Here is a 17,808-nt window from a genome sequence, read left to right on the forward strand (position 1 = left end):
TTGTCATCTAGTCTGCTGTCAAAAAAGCTCAAAGTTAGAATTTATATAACAGTTATATTAACGGTTGTTCTTTATGGTTGTGAAACTTGGACTCTCACTTTGAGAGAGGAACAGAGATTAAAGGTGTTTTAGAATAAGGTTCTTAGGAAAATATTTGGGGCTAAAAGACATGAAGTTACAGGAGAATGGAGAAAGTTAAAAAAAAACAGAACTGCATGTGTTTTATTTAATTAGGAACATTAAATCCAGACGTTTGAGATGGGCAGGGCATGTAGCACGTATCGGTGAATCCATAAATGTATATAAAATGTTAGTTGGGAGGCCGGAGGAAAAAAGACCTTTGGGGAGGCCGAGACGTAGGTGGGAGGATAATATTAAAATAGATCTAAGGGAGGTGGGATATTATGATAGAGACTGGATTAATCTTGCACAGGATAGGGATCGGGCTTATGTGAGAGCGGCAATGAACCTGCGGGTTCTTTAAAAGCCATTTGTAATTAAGTACAGTAAGTATTAAAAGAAAATCTCAAGTTACTATTGGAAATATTGCTTACTTATTAGCTATTTATTTTTGTGTTTCAAAGAGAGGCAAGTTATCAATTTGCCAAGTAAGTAAATGAATAGAAAATTTAGGTTGTACAGTACTTAAAATAATTTTGATGTTTGAAGGTAACTTCATATAGCTAAATATATCGAAAATTACATTAGAGTCTTTAAGGAAAGTGTTTATTATAATTATATAATATTTAAATTTATTTTACGTTCAGCACAAGAGACATAATAGGCCTATGAAAAATATAACACATAGTAATTGTTGAGTCTTGGCATAATTGATTACTGCAAATTTATCATCTAATTCTAACATAATTTCTCCTGAACTTCGTACCATCCTAGTGTATGTTCTTAAATCAAATCACAGGTTCTGAACATAAAAAGTGAGTCCATTAAACATACTAGGGATTAAAAATATACTATGTAGGATGCAGCAACAACAGTTTTATTTGTTGTGCGTGGTGCAAAAAGAATTTCTGCTTTCATCACTGCATGAACAGTTCACAGTTTTCTTCTGTTTATATTCAGTGAGACTGTAGTGTGTATAGATAACCAGAAGGGGTGGAAGGACAGAATAAGAGAAATAAAGAAGAGATAGTGGCAGGTTCTAAGAAAGACGAACTTGTTCGGTGGGCTTTATATTGCATTTGTTTACTTACTGTAAAATATACAGGGACATCATTTTATTTTTACTTCAATTTTTATTGTACCTGAGTTTTTGAATGTACTTCACCCCCACCCCTTCTACTAATGAAGTTCAACCGTCCTCCACACAGATCCAAGACCGCACATACAGTCATAGTAGCCTTACGGTCATAGTAAACAGTACCTTCCAAAAATATGTTCGCGTTTTCCAGTGACGAAAGAGCTTTCAATATTGCATCATTTTCGCACAGGTACTGTCGTCCATTTGCCTACGTCGTATCCCGATTTCCCCCCACCTGCTTTTATTCGCCAGCTAGTAGCTGGGCTGTCTTAGTTCTTTTCTGAGAACATTAATTTCTGTTAGGAATTGGACGTCTACGTAATATTATACAACTGTTTAAAATAACTTAAATAAAAGGGCCTTGTTAAGTAATTAACTTAACGTGATTTCCTCCCATTTCTACGACCCTACGACATAACCACTTGGACGGAGAGTAGATAGTATGTCTGAGTAATTTTATCTCTTCGGGTCGGTTAGAAGTGAAGATTGAATTTACAGTACGTAAGGTACTCTTTTATAGAGTAGGTACAGAATTATTTCAACATGAGTTACTAGTACGAAGAACGAAACTGGTAATTGGGATTAGGTACAATAGTCTCTAATATGCATATTAGAACTGAACCCTGTCTCGAAATGAACGGCCGCCATTTTAAAAAATGTATTTAAATATCCATATTATGATTATTTTTCAATTTAACTTCATTCTCTATAGTTCACGCTAATGTGCTGTAGACAGTATAATATACACTGCATAATGAATACGTCCACATGGACAGCTCAGTTCGTGAGTAAAAACACTTATTGTTAATACTGTATTGTATTTTGATTAAACAAAAACCTAATGAAAATTATCGAACTCAAAAGCGCAATATTTATTATTTTACTTAAATGGATGAACTACTTTTCTTCCCTCCTATACCTAGTGAAGTGATTTGTTTGTATATTACGCCAGTATAGGTCTAATTTGTTAGACCATTAAACATACCTCACCAATTTAATGTACTATGAGTTCGTTTAATTCCATGAAATCAGTTCATATTTTGTTCGTACTGATGGACCCTATTTAACTCTGCGTCCAGTCGCAGCCTTGTTTCCCTCTTCTCTGCCACACGCTACACACAAAAGGCTCCGCAACTACTAGATTCACAGCGATATTCTGAACATCGTTTTAATATCTCGCATATTATTTTCGAAACTTTTTTGGCACAACACCTTACACTAATAAGACATATCATTGTGAAAAATTTGAAGGTCCTACGTAACATTCCAGTGTTGACCTTCCCTTGTAAGTAGTGCCGAAACGTTGAAAATATCAAGTTTCAGTAAACAGTGGAATAAAATTGTCAAAAGCCAAATTCTGATCAGTCACAATGAGAGTCTAAAACCTCTTATGATGATAATGATAACGATAATGATAATGATAATGATAATGATAATGATAACAATAATAATAATAATAATCAGAGACCGGAACTTTGGCAGAATGCTTTTTTAAATGTGTTAAATCTATCTTCATTTTGAAAGTAAATCTGTACGAATTATGCCTTTGTGATTGAAACGTCACAGTTTTATGTTGCCCTTTTCTGCCTTTTTTTAATATAAATGCCTAATTTACAAAATAAATGCTTTTCTTGCCTTTATTTCATTATTTATCTGTTATTTATTTATTTATTATTAAAAATTGCCTACAGGTATATTTTAATTTATATATTGATGTACCGAAGTACATATGATATTTCCATGCAGATATTCTGCGTCATGACATGATGAAAGAGTGATGGAACGGAGAAAAATTCTCTCCGGCGCCGGGATTTGAACCCGGGTTTTCAGCTCTACGTGCTGATGCTTTATCCACTAAGCCACGCCGGATACAATCCCGACGCCGTTTAGAATCGTCTCAGATTAAGCTCCATCTCTTGGGTTCCCTCTAGTGGCCGCCCTCTGCACTACGTCATAGATGTCTATGAACGCAGGACCGAAGTCCATACATGTGTTGAGGTGCACTCGGATGAGTGACTGATTGGCCGGGATCCGACGGTATGGGCGCCGTCTTAAATCACAAAGTGATTTATTACGCATATCATATATATTGATGTACCGAAGTACATATGATATTTCCATGCAGATATTCTGCGTCATCGCGATTCTAAACGGCGTCGGGATTGTATCCGGCGTGGCTTAGTGGATAAAGCATCAGCACGTAGAGCTGAAAACCCGGGTTCGAATCCCGGCGCCGGAGAGAATTTTTCTCCGTTCCATCACTCTTTCATATTTTAATTTATTTCTACAGGGACATCATTTTATTTTTACTAACATTTATAATATTAACCTGGCTATACCTTTAGATTAAAGATTGAGAACAGTTTGCTACCGCCTTCCACGACTGGAGTTCGATGATACTGGCGTAAAATACAAACAAAGCACTTCACTAGGTATAGGAGGGAAGAAAAAGTAGTTCATCCATTTACGTAAACTAGGAAATATCGCGATTTTCAGTTTGATAATTTTCATTAGGTTTTTGTTTAATCAAAATACAGTACAATATTAACAATGAGTGTTTTACTCAGGAATTGAGCTATCCATGCGATCGTATTCATTATGCAGTGTATATTATTCTATCTATAGCACATTAGTGTACAATATAGAGAATTAAGTTAAATTGAAAATAATCATAATATGGCTATTTAAATACATTTTTTAAAATTCTGACCGTTTATTTCAATACAGCCTTAAGTTATTTTGTGCATATTATCGCACTATAGACTATTGTGCCTAATTCCAATTACCAGTTTCGTCCTTCGTACTAGTAACTCACGTTCAAATAATTCTGTACCTACTCTATAAAAGAGTAACTTACGTAGTGTAAATTCAATCTTCACTTCTGCCCGATCCGAAAAGATAAAATTACTTAGACATGCTATCTACTGTCCGTCCAAGTGGTAATGTAGCAGGGTCGTAGAAAGGGGGGAAATCATGTGACAGTTAATTACTTAACGAGGCCCTTTTATTTAAGTTATTTTAAACAGTTGTATAATATTACGTAGACGTCCAATTCTTAGCAGAAATTAATATTTTCAGAAAAGATCTAAGACAGCCCAGCCACTAGTCTTTACAGAGGGGCGAACGGAAGCTAGTGGGGGAAACCGGGATGCAACGTAGACAAACGGACGACAGTACCTGTGCGAAAATATGGTTCAATATTGAAAGCTCTTTCGCCACTGGAAAACGCGAACATATTTCTGGAACGTACTATACTCACTAACTCAATACTGATTACTTGGTTCTGTGTGAGAACGGTTGGAAGTTTACTAGTAGAGGGGGTGGGAGTGAAGTACATTAAAAAATTCAAGTACAATAAAAATTGAAGTAAAAATAAAATGATGTCCCTGTATAACCGCTACAATGAAAGTGACTTCACAGAATGTATATTATTGTCTTTCACTCAGTTCATATTCTCTTTGCAACAAGAGTATTGCCGTGCAAAAATGTATAACAGTAAGCGTTTTAATTATCCCTTGTGTTTATTTGACAAGGCAGCAATGAGTGCGGGTCTAACTTTATTTTTAACGGTTATTTGTCTTTCAGTTTTCATTGCAACGTTGTTGTAGCATGACCCCAGAGAACTTAAAAAAGCACTTGGTTGTCTTGTGCAACGAATAAGGCATTGTAGTACATAGGCCTTTTAGAAACATTTTCTTTTTGTGTCAAGTACAATATTAGCATTTTGTTTAAAACTTTAAAGTTCTTTAAAATATGACGATCGAGTTATGGAATAGTGTAATCTAGTAAATAAATGGGTCTATTGCAAGGTTTTTGTAATTGCCTTTTATTGCGTATTCTAGCTATTTATAATGCCTTTTTGCCTGCCAATTTTAGCTATTTGTAATGCCTTTTTGCCTGCCTATTTTTAGCTATTTATGATGCCTTTTTGCCTGCCTATATTTTAGCTTTTTATAATTCCTTTTTGCCTGCCTATTTTAGCTATTTATAATGCCTTTTTGCCTGCCTATTTTTGCTATTTATGATCCATTTTTGCCTGCCTATTTTAGCTAATTATGATGCATTTTTGCCTGCCTATTTTAGCTATTTATAATGCCTTCTTGCCTGACTATTTTAGCTATTTATGATGCCCTTTTGCCTGCCTATTTTAGCTATTTATAATGCCTTTTTGCATGCCTATTTTAGCTATTTATAATGCCTTTTTGCATGCCTATTTTAGCTATTTATAATGCCCTTTTGCCTGCCTATTTTAGCTATTTATAATGCCTTTTTGCCTGCCTATTTTAGCTATTTATGATGCCTTTTTGCCTGGATATTTTAGCTATTTATAATGCCCTTTTGCCTGCCTATTTTAGCTATTTATAATGCCTTTTTGCCTGCCTATTTTAGCTATTTATGATGCCTTTTTGCCTGACTGTTTTAGCTATTTATGATGCCTTTTTGCCTGCCTATTTTAGCTATTTATAATGCCTTTTTGCCTGCCTATTTTAGCTATTTATAACGCCTTTTTGCCTGCCTATTTTAGCTATTTATAATGTGTTTTTGCCTGCCTATTTTAGCTATTTATGATGCCTTTTTGCCTGCCTATTTTAATCATTCATAATGCCTAAACTTCCGGTCTCTGATAATAATAATAATAATGGTATAAGATGATGATGAAAATAATAATAATAATAATAATAATAATAGTATATGATGATGAAAATAATAATAATAATAATAATAATAATAGTTTCTCTTTTTTGGCACGAGTAAAGTTTCTGAAATAAGGCAAAGCGAGTTCCACAAACACACGAGGGCCAAAAAGATAACTTTACGAATGTGTATCATACAATGTTTTTCTACGATATCACAAATTTACATTAAATAAATATTTCAAGTTGGAAAGATTATAAGATCTCAATGTCATGGCCGTCAAAACTAAGAACCATTTAGAAATAAATATCCATGGAATGGCAGCCTGTTTTATTCATGTTCAAGATTTCATGGCCATCTAAACCGGCTATATCAACAAAGCGGTTAGAAACAGTTGAATGCCAAATGTTACAATGAATTATACATGTAAATTCAGAATAATAGGGGTTAAAATGTAGATATGAATGTTACATTTGTTACTTATTTGTGTTACGTGTAATATTTAAGTAATAAAAGATCGAGGTAATGCACTAATTTCATAATGAATGAACTTTGTACATTGAATATTACATTTTCTTTGCCAGTGCTTAAAATGAATAGCAGTGCGTAAGTGATTGCTGACTTTTTGACGCACTAGTGTTTTAAAGACTCACTTTAGGCGCTGATAACAGTGGGTAAAATGCAACTTTACGCACTATCGTAGAAAAACTAAATTATGACGCTTAAAATACACAATTTAAATGTATTTTCTTTACGATATCATTTATTAGTAAGTGAAAAGAAACAGTAATGTAAGGTGGTGGAAGGGAAATAAATATTAACTCTCTCGAGTGTAATCATCGAACCTAGTGCTTTTAAATTAATAGTCCCAAGTCCCGTCATAGATCATAGCGATGATATTTGTTTCATAAATTTCCTTAGTTTTTTTTATCATTCATTCCATCTTACATCCTTTATTATCAAGGGCTTCCAAGTGGATCGATATGTAATGCAAAATGTATAAACTTGACATACCAGTATCAATAAAGTAATCATTGGCGTAGCGGTAGAGGTCAGTCCTTTATTGTAGCATCGATTGCAGAGAAGAACTTCCCTGTAAGCTATAGTCAAAGTAATCGAAACCTTTCGCAAATGTCCAATTTGTATTCTGTGAAATGAGACTTGCTCTGCTAGCCAGTGCGGTAACAAGTGACATCACATAAACATAGCTCCAATATACTCTTCGTTTGTATTGCTAGAAATATTGTTTGAGTTTTGACGATTCTTCATTTTCATAGCTTGGACAGACGTAAACAAAGAGAATTTCATTGGCGATATCTAGATATCATCAGTCGTGGTATAGCATCCTACTCTTCAAAACAATAATCAAGAATTTTATTCTAATGGCGATAATCTTTGTAGCTTATGTTTCTGCAATAAGGATAAATTGAACAGTTGACTGTAGTGTTGTGATATTATTCATTTGTGTTGCTAGGACAACGATAACCATAATAGGCCTATTAATTCACTGCTGTTTCGCGGACCGTTCTCGTCGTCAGGACAACTATACCTTAAGTGTAATTGATTGACCATTATACGGGGTGTTTTCCGTCATTTGTTTCACAACTATAAAAGGAACAGTAGACTGTATGGTTTTGTGTTGTGCATTAAGTGTTATTACCATATATATTAGAAATTTAATAATGTGTAACTTTTAATACTTAACCACGTTTCTGAAATATTCACCGGTTCCATCTTCAGGAAGATACAGATAATTTATCATGTGTTTAAATGTGTAAATCTTCATTGTCCAAAAATCTCAACTCCATAGTAATACTTGAACAATTTTTTAGGGAACGTGAGTGTTTTTCTACAGGGACATCATTTTATTTTTACTAACATTATTAATATTAACCTGGCTATACCTCTGGGTAAACGGTTAACAACCGGAAATTCCGTTTGCTACCCCCTTCCACGACTGGAGTTTGATGATAAAAAAAATACAAACAAATCACTTTACTAGGTATAGGAGGGAAGAAAAGTAATTCATCCATTTAAGTAAACTAGGAAATATCGAAATTTTGAGTTTTATAATTTTCATTAGGTTTTTTTTAATCAAAATTCAGTACAGTATTAACAATAAGTGTTTTTACTCACGAATTGAGCTATCCATTCGGACGTATTCATTATGCAGTGTATATTATACTGTCTACAGCATGTTAACGCACAATGTAAAGAATAAAGTTAAATTGAAAAATAATCATGATATGGATATTTAAACACATTTTGAAAATGGTGGCCGTTCATTTCGATACAGGCTTCAGTACTAATGTGCATATTATCGCACTATAGACTATTGTACCTAATTCCAATTACCAGTTTCGTCCTTCGTACTAGTAACTCATGTTAAAATAATTCTGTACCTACTCTATAAAAGAGTACCTTAGGTACTGTAAACAATCTTCAATTCTGCCAATCCGAAAAGATAAAATTACTCAGACATACTATCTATTGTTCGTCCAAGTGGTTATCTCGTAGGGTCGTAGAAAGGGAGGAAATCACGTGACAGTTAATTACTTAACGAGGCTCTTTTATTTAAGTTATTTTAAACAGTTGTATAATATTACGTAGACATCCAATTCCTAACAGAAATTAATGTTCTCAGAAAAGAGCTAAGACAGCCCAGCCACTAGCTGGCGAATAAAAGCTGGTGGGGGAAACCGAGATACGACGTAGGCAAATGGATGACAGTACCTGTGCAAAAATGATTCAATATTGAAAGCTCTTTCGTCACTGGAAAACGCGAACATATTTTTGGAACGTACTGTTTACTAAGACCGTAAGGCTACTGTGACTGTATGTGCGGTCTTGGATCTGTGTGGAGGACGGTTGAACTTCATTAGTAGAAGGGGTGGGAGTGAAGTACATTCAAAAACTGAGGTACAATAAAAATTAAAGTAAAAGTAAAATGATGTCCCTGTATATACATCATATGAATTTGTCTTCTCTTCCGCTAGGGATGTACAAAACTAATGCGGCATGATAATACATTAAAAATTTTAAATCAAGTCAAATAAGTAATATAAAATGGTTTTGAGGGAGGTGGGTTATGATGGTAGAGACTGGATTAATATTGCTCAGGATAGACACTGATGATGGGTTTATGTGAGGGCGGCAATAAACCTCTGGGTTCCTTAAAAGCCGTATTATTATTATTATTATTATTATTATTATTATTATTATTATTATTATTATTATTATTATTATTGGCGGCCGGATAGCTCAGTTGGTAGAGCAGCTGGCTACAGACTGAAAGGTCCGGGGTTCGATCCCAGGTGGTGACAAGATTTTTTCTCGTTGCCAAACTTTCAGAACGGCCCCGAGGTTCACTCAGCCTCCTATAAAATTAAGTACCGGGTCTTTCCCGGGGGTAAAAGGCGGTCAGAGCGTGGTGCCGACCACACCGCCTCATTCTAGTGCCGAGGTCATGGAAAGCATGGGGCTCTACCTCCATGCCCCCCAAGTGCCTTCATGGCAAGTTACGGGGATATCTTTATTATTATTATTATTATTATTATTATTATTATTATTATTATTATTATTATTATTATTATTATTGGCGGCCGGATAGCTCAGTTGGTAGAGCAGCTGGCTACGGACTGAAAGGTCCGGGGTTCGATCCCAGGTGGTGACAAGATTTTTTCTCGTTGCCAAACTTTCAGAACGGCCCCGAGGTTCACTCAGCCTCCTATAAAATTGAGTACCGGGTCTTTCCCGGAGGTAAAAGGCGGTCAGAGCGTGGTGCCGACCACACCGCCTCATTCTAGTGCCGAGGTCATGGAAAGCATGGGGCTCTACCTCCATGCCCCCCAAGTGCCTTCATGGCAAGTTACGGGGATACCTTTATTATTATTATTATTATTATTATTATTATTATTATTATTATTATTATTATTATTATTATTGGCGGCCGGATAGCTCAGTTGGTAGAGCAGCTGGCTACGGGCTGAAAGGTCCGGGGTTCGATCCCAGGTGGTGACAGGATTTTTTCTCGTTGCCAAACTTTCAGAACGGCCCCGAGGTTCACTCAGCCTCCTATAAAATTGAGTACCGGGTCTTTCCCGGGGGTAAAAGGCGGTCAGAGCGTGGTGCCGACCACACCGCCTCATTCTAGTGCCGAGGTCATGGAAAGCATGGGGCTCTACCTCCATGCCCCTCCAAGTGCCTTCATGGCAAGTTACGGGGATACCTTTATTATTATTATTATTCCATTGTTTTTCCTATTAATGTTATTTATATTTATTATGTATCTTTATACTGGTTGAGTGAAAGAGAAGGCCTTATGGCCTTAACTATGCCACTACCAGTAAAAATAAATCAAATCAATAAATGAACAAATAATTTAATTTGTAAGAAAAGTCAACGTAGAATCAGTCTTCATTACAGAATGCAGGTAAAGTTTTGAATCTTTAATAGAACGTCAACTGCAGAACAAGTTCCCTCATAGTAAAGAGTGCGTCAGAAATAACGGATGGATTTCAAACTATCGATACGCAACGAGGAGAGAGATATAGTGAGGGGGACCACGACTGTTGGGTCAGCCATAGAATGCACTTTCAGTTGAGAACATGGTGTTGGTCTGGTGTACAACGTGCTTTCATCGCAGAGACATTTTTGAAAAATGAAGAGTCTGTGATCGCCACTCAGGACTCATTTCGACATCGGATGTCACGCTAGGATTCCAACTCGGAATACAATTTTGCGGTGGGTGGCTTCATTTCGTATCACAGGTTCAACATTAAAGAAGAAATCACCTGGACGAAATTCTATTGCACTGAGATTGTCCGAGGCTACGGTAAGATCTCGCGCCCTGCGACTTCTTTCTTTGGGACCATTTGAAGGCGTAAGTTTGTAAACATCGATCACATACACTGGACGAACTGAAGACAGCGATTCGTGGAGAAATCTTGGCAATTGCACCAGCTATGACTGTGAAAGTGATGGCGAACATCAGAAAACGCCTCGATGCCAGTATTGAAAGCCAAGGACATCATATGGATAATGTTGTTTTCCATAAATAAACTGCATGTATTGGTGAATATGTTGATAACAATAAATTTTTGATTTGATGAATCTTTACAATTTTCTTGCCATGTGAAATCCATCCGTTCTTTCTGACGCATCCTGTACTTGACACAAGAACAAGATGACGTCACGCCAATATAGTCTATGAACAATTAACCTTATCGCCGTACGCCCTGGGATAGAATACGGTCCCTAGTAATAACTCATACAATTCCTTGCTGGCTTTACCTGGCATTTGAAAAAGGGATATTGTTCTCTATAATCGCATAAGTGTTTGAAATGCGATAAATTGATCGGACTGCATTTTCAGCTAGTAGATACAGTGATTGTGCGTTGGCTTCTCCATTAACGAATTATTCCAGTAGATTCTTGAAAACTTTCTCACTATTTCAACCTGCACAACAAATTACATTAAAATAACACATTGCTTTATCGTATGTTACAACTATTCTATTAGTATGAGACGAGTAAACAGAATATAACAATGCTTCCAACTTTATTTCCAGTTTTATGAAGAAACTTTTTATACAAAAGCTGCAAGATATCAAAGATATAAAAAGTGTTCACATAACTATATTAAATTACTTCTATTGTATATAACTATCAAAGAAGGAATATTTCTAACATGTTTTCAAGTACTATACTTTTCATTTATAAAGGGTGTGTCAGTGAGTCTGTTTTTTTTTAATACCACCATGTATTATTTCCCCATTTTTGGATTCTTCAGGTCTCAGTACGTAAAAGTAATTTTTTTGTCATTTATAAACTATTGTTTTGTAAAAATCACTGCATTTCTGGTTTTTTCAGGTGGCCAAAGGATGAGTGAAGCAAATATTTCGTTTGTTGGTAGCCAACAATACCTGGTACCGGTGTCAGCCAGGAAGGCGAGGTGAGAAATTAGGTTATTGTCTTATCTCGTAATAACTAAATATGTAAACTCCTTTTCTGGAATCTGTAAAGTAAGTCAGTGCATTTAGGTGGAGCCTATCAGTGCTGGAATGTGTTGTGGACTGCATCAACTCGTAGCCGCTAAGGGGCAAAATACGCGTGGGGTAGAGATGAACAACAATCGAGAAAGCAAGACTAGCAGCGCCTGCAAAGCAGAAAACCCGCACGACAATAATGTAACGCGTCGCTTCGTTGACGTAAAGGCTGCTTGTGAGTGTTTCGAGACGTCGAGATTGATCACTCCCGAAGTCCCGAACGTCAAGCAGCCTTGAATCAACACAGATGTTTATGCCAGACTGAACTTTTATCTACTTTGGCAACTGTTATATATGTATAAACAATCAAGTAGCCTATTTGAAACGTCGTCTCTACATTTCAGTGTATAATAATCCGTTCCCCAATCTTTATTTAATTACTAGGGCCTTATTAAAAGGCTAGGAATTTTATTTTCGTATATTTGAGATCAAGTGTGCAATCTCAAGTAAAAAGATATGAACGTTATGTTTTATATTATTACTAGTGGCTTGTGCAACAAATGCTGCAAACTAAGTTCATTAGATGTTCAAATAAACATTTTTCAGATTTATTTTCAATGAAGAATACCAAACATTCGGAAAGTTATTTGCTTCCATAACAATGAAAGATACTCTCTCTCGAGCCAATACTGAAGAGAACTACGCATATAAATATCTACACCACACCGCCATGAAATATATGAAAAAGACCCAACCCCGCTTGATTAATAATTATAAAAATATTTTGATTTTTAATAATATTATTATCTTAGGTAATTTTTATAGCTTTCAGTAACATATACTATATATACTATATAGCCGCCACTCAGTAAAATATAGAAATCAAAATCTGATTTAAGTTGTTCTCTACATCTACTTATGTAACCCCAAAAGTTTCACTTTCATATCATCAATATACATTAATATGTATAATTAATGAAAAATAGTCACATCATGGCATTAATTACAATAATATTTCATTTCTAATGGTAATAATGTCATCAAACCACCTCAAGTTTTGTAGTTTTTAATATCCAATACACGGCTGTACCTAGAAAATTACGCACCACTGAATCGAACCTGTAAATTATTTTTAGTAAGTTAAATTTTTAATAACCAATTTAATTTGAGCTCTAAATAGGCCTATGTCAGCATTTTTGCAGATCATGGTCTTCGGGTAATATTGTTTACTGTAGTATGTGTTTTGTTTTATTCTGTAATGCAACACGGCCGACTTGATGTTCGCTTCGCTTCTCCTTTACAAAAAAAAGCGAAGGGTATATCAAGTCGGCCGTGAATGCTATTAGCTAGTTCTCAAAACTGACGACAGATGTATTTTGGAAAATAGGAAAATTATGTTTAAAAATTGACATTTCACTGAAAACTACTATTTTTCCGAAAAACTTTGAGTTCCAAGCTTCAAAATGAGGGGTCATTTATTAAAATCCGTCCAGCCGTTTTCCCGTAATTTCCATTACCAGTTCAAATTATATATATAGATGATGTACCGAAGTACATATGATATTTCCGTGCAGATATTCTATGTCATAATATGATGAAAGATGAGTGGAACGGAGAAAAATTCTCTCCGACATCGGAATTCGAACCCGGGTTTTCAGGTCTACGTGCTGACGCTCTATCCACTAAGCGACATCGGATTCCCATCCCGGTATCGGATCGAATCCTCCCAGTTTAAGTTCCGCCTCTTGGGTTCCCTCTAGTGGCCTACCCTCATGCACTGCGTCATAGATGTAAATGTTATGTTTTATTTAACGACGCTCGCAACTGCAGAGGTTATATCAGCGTCGCCGGATTCATAGATGTATGACAGTGGCACAATGTCCACACATGTGCAGAGGTGCACTCGTTATGAGTGACTAAGTGGCCGGGATCCGACGGAGTAAGCGCCGCCTTAAATCACTAAGCGATTATTTTTCTGCATATCGTATATTATTATGATGTACCGAAGTACATATGATATTTCAGTACAGATATTCTGCGTCATCATATGATGAAAGATGAGAGGTGGAACTTAAACTGAGAGGATTCGATCCGACATCGGGATGGGAATCCGGTGTGGCTTAATGGATAGAGCATCAGCACGTAGAGCTGAAAACTCGGGTTCGAACTCCGGTGCCGGAGAGAATTTTTCTTCGTTCCACTCATCTTTCATCATGTTACGTTTTATGTTTCTTAGAAATGCAAATTTATTTGAGAACTTTTTTTTTTATTTATATAACTACAGGTAATATCATATAATAGAACCAGAACATTTTGGTAACTAAGATACTGTTCTGTTTTGTCTTTTTGTCTCATTTAAACATTTATAATGTTACTAGCCGTAGCCGTGCGCTCCGCTGCACCCGTTAGAAATAAATATAAAGTAATTACATAATTAAAATAGGACGTTTGATCCAGGGAATATTCGTGTTTGATAGAAGGATACATCGTTTAATATGTTACTTAATTTAAATCGCATCCAAGTAATTAAAATGCGATCATTTTGGTCGAGAGACACTCATTTGGTGCAATGACAATTCCTTTAACATGTTTCTTAATTTTTATTACATGCAACCATAGTTTAATGAAGATTGACATCATTTAGATTTAATGTGTATATTTTATTTTACTTGTTATAGGTTTCCATTGAATTATGGTAATAACTTAATTTTAACCCTTGTTTTCTACGTATTCAGTAAATGGCGCTTGACCCACTATGGTTCTGAACCCTTCAAATAACTTATATATTATATTATATTATATTATATTATATTATATTATATTATATTATATTATATTATATTATATTATATTATGTTATATCAGAAGTTACTGTAATAACATTATAGCATTATATCAATCTAGAGAAACTACACTTTCCAATGGTGAAATAATAATTAATTATACAAATCGGTTAATTTATCTTCCGATATTACTTCATACAAACACAGAAACATTCTCTGTAAGCTATGTTTCATAGCTTTCCATTGTTGCTGTCCAAGTCCCCTTATAGACGAAGTCATTTGTTTTTTAATTCATTACACGGCCTTAGATGGCAGTTATTTTAATTTTAAAACTCATTTATCTCATTAAATATCAGTCCTATCAAAATTTTTCATGGTATAAAACGTATCGAAAATTATTTTTAAAGAAACTTTTGTTATGTAACATTTTTCACAAAAATCAATAATAAGCGAGATATTTTGATTTAATTCAGGCCCCCCTTATAACCCCCCCCCCTTTTAAATAATGTATTTTGAATGCCATATAGCCTAAAATCTAAGTTACAACGAACTTAATTTATATTCCAATTTTCATCGAAATCGGTTCAGCCATTATCGCGTGAAAAGGTAACAAACATATAGACAGACAGACATACAAACAAAATTTTCAAAAAAAGCGATTTTCGGTTTCAGGGTGGTTAATTATATATTATGTTAGGACCAATTATTTTTGGAAAATCGAAAATTACCAGAAAAATTTCGGCTACAGATTTATTATTAGTATAGATTTATTTCAATGATGTATGTTATTCAAAGTTACGAAATCTTTCCACGCCGACCAAATGCTATTTCGAGAATGATGAGCGAGACTCGAAGCGCACGAGAATGACGAGACGAGACTCGAAAGACAAATGCAACGAACACAGCGAGCGAGAGCGGCACTTAGTTTTGTTCAACTCTAGTGTGGCGGCATCTTAACCCTTAACTTGGCAAAGCTTCATTTCTCTCACTAGTTCATTAAACCTTGTCGGACCGTAAAGAAAACAGCTATCGCAATGTTCATATTTTTATGTGTTGTACAATATTATAGCATTGTGAAATTTTAATTTTCCTACAATTTTTTTTCCATTGTTCTACTATTAACCTGTTGTATCCTATAGGATACTTTGTCAATTTAAGGGTTAACTGCAGTTGAGTTCAATAATTAGAAATGATCCCCTCTGTGCATCGCCCGCTCCATACAGTCCAGAGCTGTCATTGAACTGGCCCCCTCCAATCACCACTTGCGCAAAGGACTTGTTTCGTCTCCTATACTCTACAGATTTCAGAAACGGAGTGTACGTACATTCGTGTAAACTTTTCTTCATTTATTTCTTGTTATATTGTCATCACGATTACTTTCCTTTCGTATGCTGATCCCACGTTACAATAGTCGGAAACTAAAGAAAGTTTTAGACTTATGGCAATTCTCGTTAAACGTATTTCTTGCACAAGACAACAAGTAGTCATTTCCAGTATTTGTAAAATAAAAAAAATACTAACATCAACCCTTTTTTTCTATTGTACGGAGAAGGGATCCCGAAGGCTTACACTGCAGCCTTAGGCTTATCGTGCTTTCCTATTCTGTGAATGACTGGGTAGCCGAACGGCAGCGCTCTTGTACAAGTACAGCACGCCGCACCGTGAACTTAACCCGGCCTATCGTATGGATTATGTTATGTGAATTAATGATGGCGAAATGAGTCCGAGGTCCAACACCGAAATTTACCCAACAATTCTGTTTCAATTGGTTGAGGGAAAACTCCGGAAAAAAACTCAACCAAGTGACTTGTCCCAACCAGGATTTGAACCCGAGCACGCTCGTTTCACGGTCAGACGAGTTAACCGTTAATCCACAGCGGTACGAAAACACAATCAGTACAAATAATTGAATATCTTTTTCTTGAATTTGCAAGGTAAGTTTTTTAAAATTATTTTAGTCCGAGAAAAGAATTGTTGGCATATTTGACTTTGCGGAACATTAAATAATAGTATATTCCTTCTATTTGCTTATTACACGAAGTATAAAAAAATACAGAATGTTAAATTAATTCGTTTACAACGGACTGGGGATGGCGGAGGAGGTAAATTGGACCGTTTTTCGTATGTAACAATAATCCGGCAGATGCGTCGTTTTACCGCTAGGGTCGCTCTTGCATGTCAGGTCGCGTAAACGTCAGAGATGTTGAAACTTGTAATTTACCTGACTACAAAGGTTACATTAACATATCACTGATATTCTGGTGTTCTTAAAAATGCCAGACGAATCGCGAATAATCGCGGTCAAATCGTGGAATAATCTCGTGACTATTAGGAGTCTCTAATCTGCGTTTATATGAAGTTTTTACTCAGAATAACATGAGAAATAAACTTCGTAAGGCGTCTAGATTTCAGAAGGTGATGTCTTTTGTTTGTGCACAGCTTGAAGAAGAGAACACCGCTGGAAGTGCGTTTGCTGATCCTGGTGGCCGTTCTCTCTGTGTTACTCTTCATCTTCTTCCTGATATTTGTTATACAGAGAGATAAAGAAGGTACGTGGCATATCGCAACTTTCAGCAGGGTCCAATTGTTCGAATTCCTTTCCATTGCAACGGGAATATTTTGTGAATGAATAGTCCATCCAGTTGTATATCTGAGAGTTCCATAATAACATGTAAGTAGGGGAACATGGGGCAGGACGGGGTAATTAATGTTTGAATGTTTTTATTTGGCATCAAATAATGTAAATGTATTGGTTTTATGACATATATGCTTTTATTACACTGTAAACAAGTAAAAAAATATGCACTTCGAGTGAAATCCGATCATTATAACCTTAAAATAAATTATTTTTTTCGAAATGTGTATTTTGCCCCGTTCTGCCCCACGTATGGGGCAAAATGGGGTATCTATTTTTTTAAATAATTAAATGGCAAAAGTGACAAAAATTATATACTGAAAGTGTGAATAGTACAACATTTTACAAGTTTACTTGAGAAAAAGTAATTCGCAAAATACGCAAATGTGCGTGGCATCCTCGTCTTCACTGTCTACTCCTGCGCAACAACTGTGAGCCCATTTCAGACATGATACGCACCTAATCCAACCTTCTTCTGACAAACAACAGAACGAACAACCCATTACAGGA

General features: G+C 35.6%; 1 protein-coding gene across 1 annotated transcript in view; it reads left to right on the forward strand.

The window, feature by feature from the left end:
• LOC138700373 (endothelin-converting enzyme homolog) overlaps positions 1 to 17,808 on the forward strand; it is a 122,182-nt gene that overhangs the window by 35,220 nt on the left and 69,154 nt on the right. Inside the window, exons 2-3 of the mRNA XM_069826959.1 lie at positions 11,765 to 11,846; positions 17,103 to 17,212. Of these exons, the coding sequence (XP_069683060.1) occupies positions 11,776 to 11,846; positions 17,103 to 17,212 (181 nt within the window). The 5' untranslated portion in view covers positions 11,765 to 11,775. The remainder of the gene's footprint in view (positions 1 to 11,764; positions 11,847 to 17,102; positions 17,213 to 17,808) is intronic.

The sequence above is a fragment of the Periplaneta americana genome, chromosome 5, assembly GCF_040183065.1.
Source record: "Periplaneta americana isolate PAMFEO1 chromosome 5, P.americana_PAMFEO1_priV1, whole genome shotgun sequence".
Classification (NCBI taxonomy): domain Eukaryota; kingdom Metazoa; phylum Arthropoda; class Insecta; order Blattodea; family Blattidae; genus Periplaneta; species Periplaneta americana.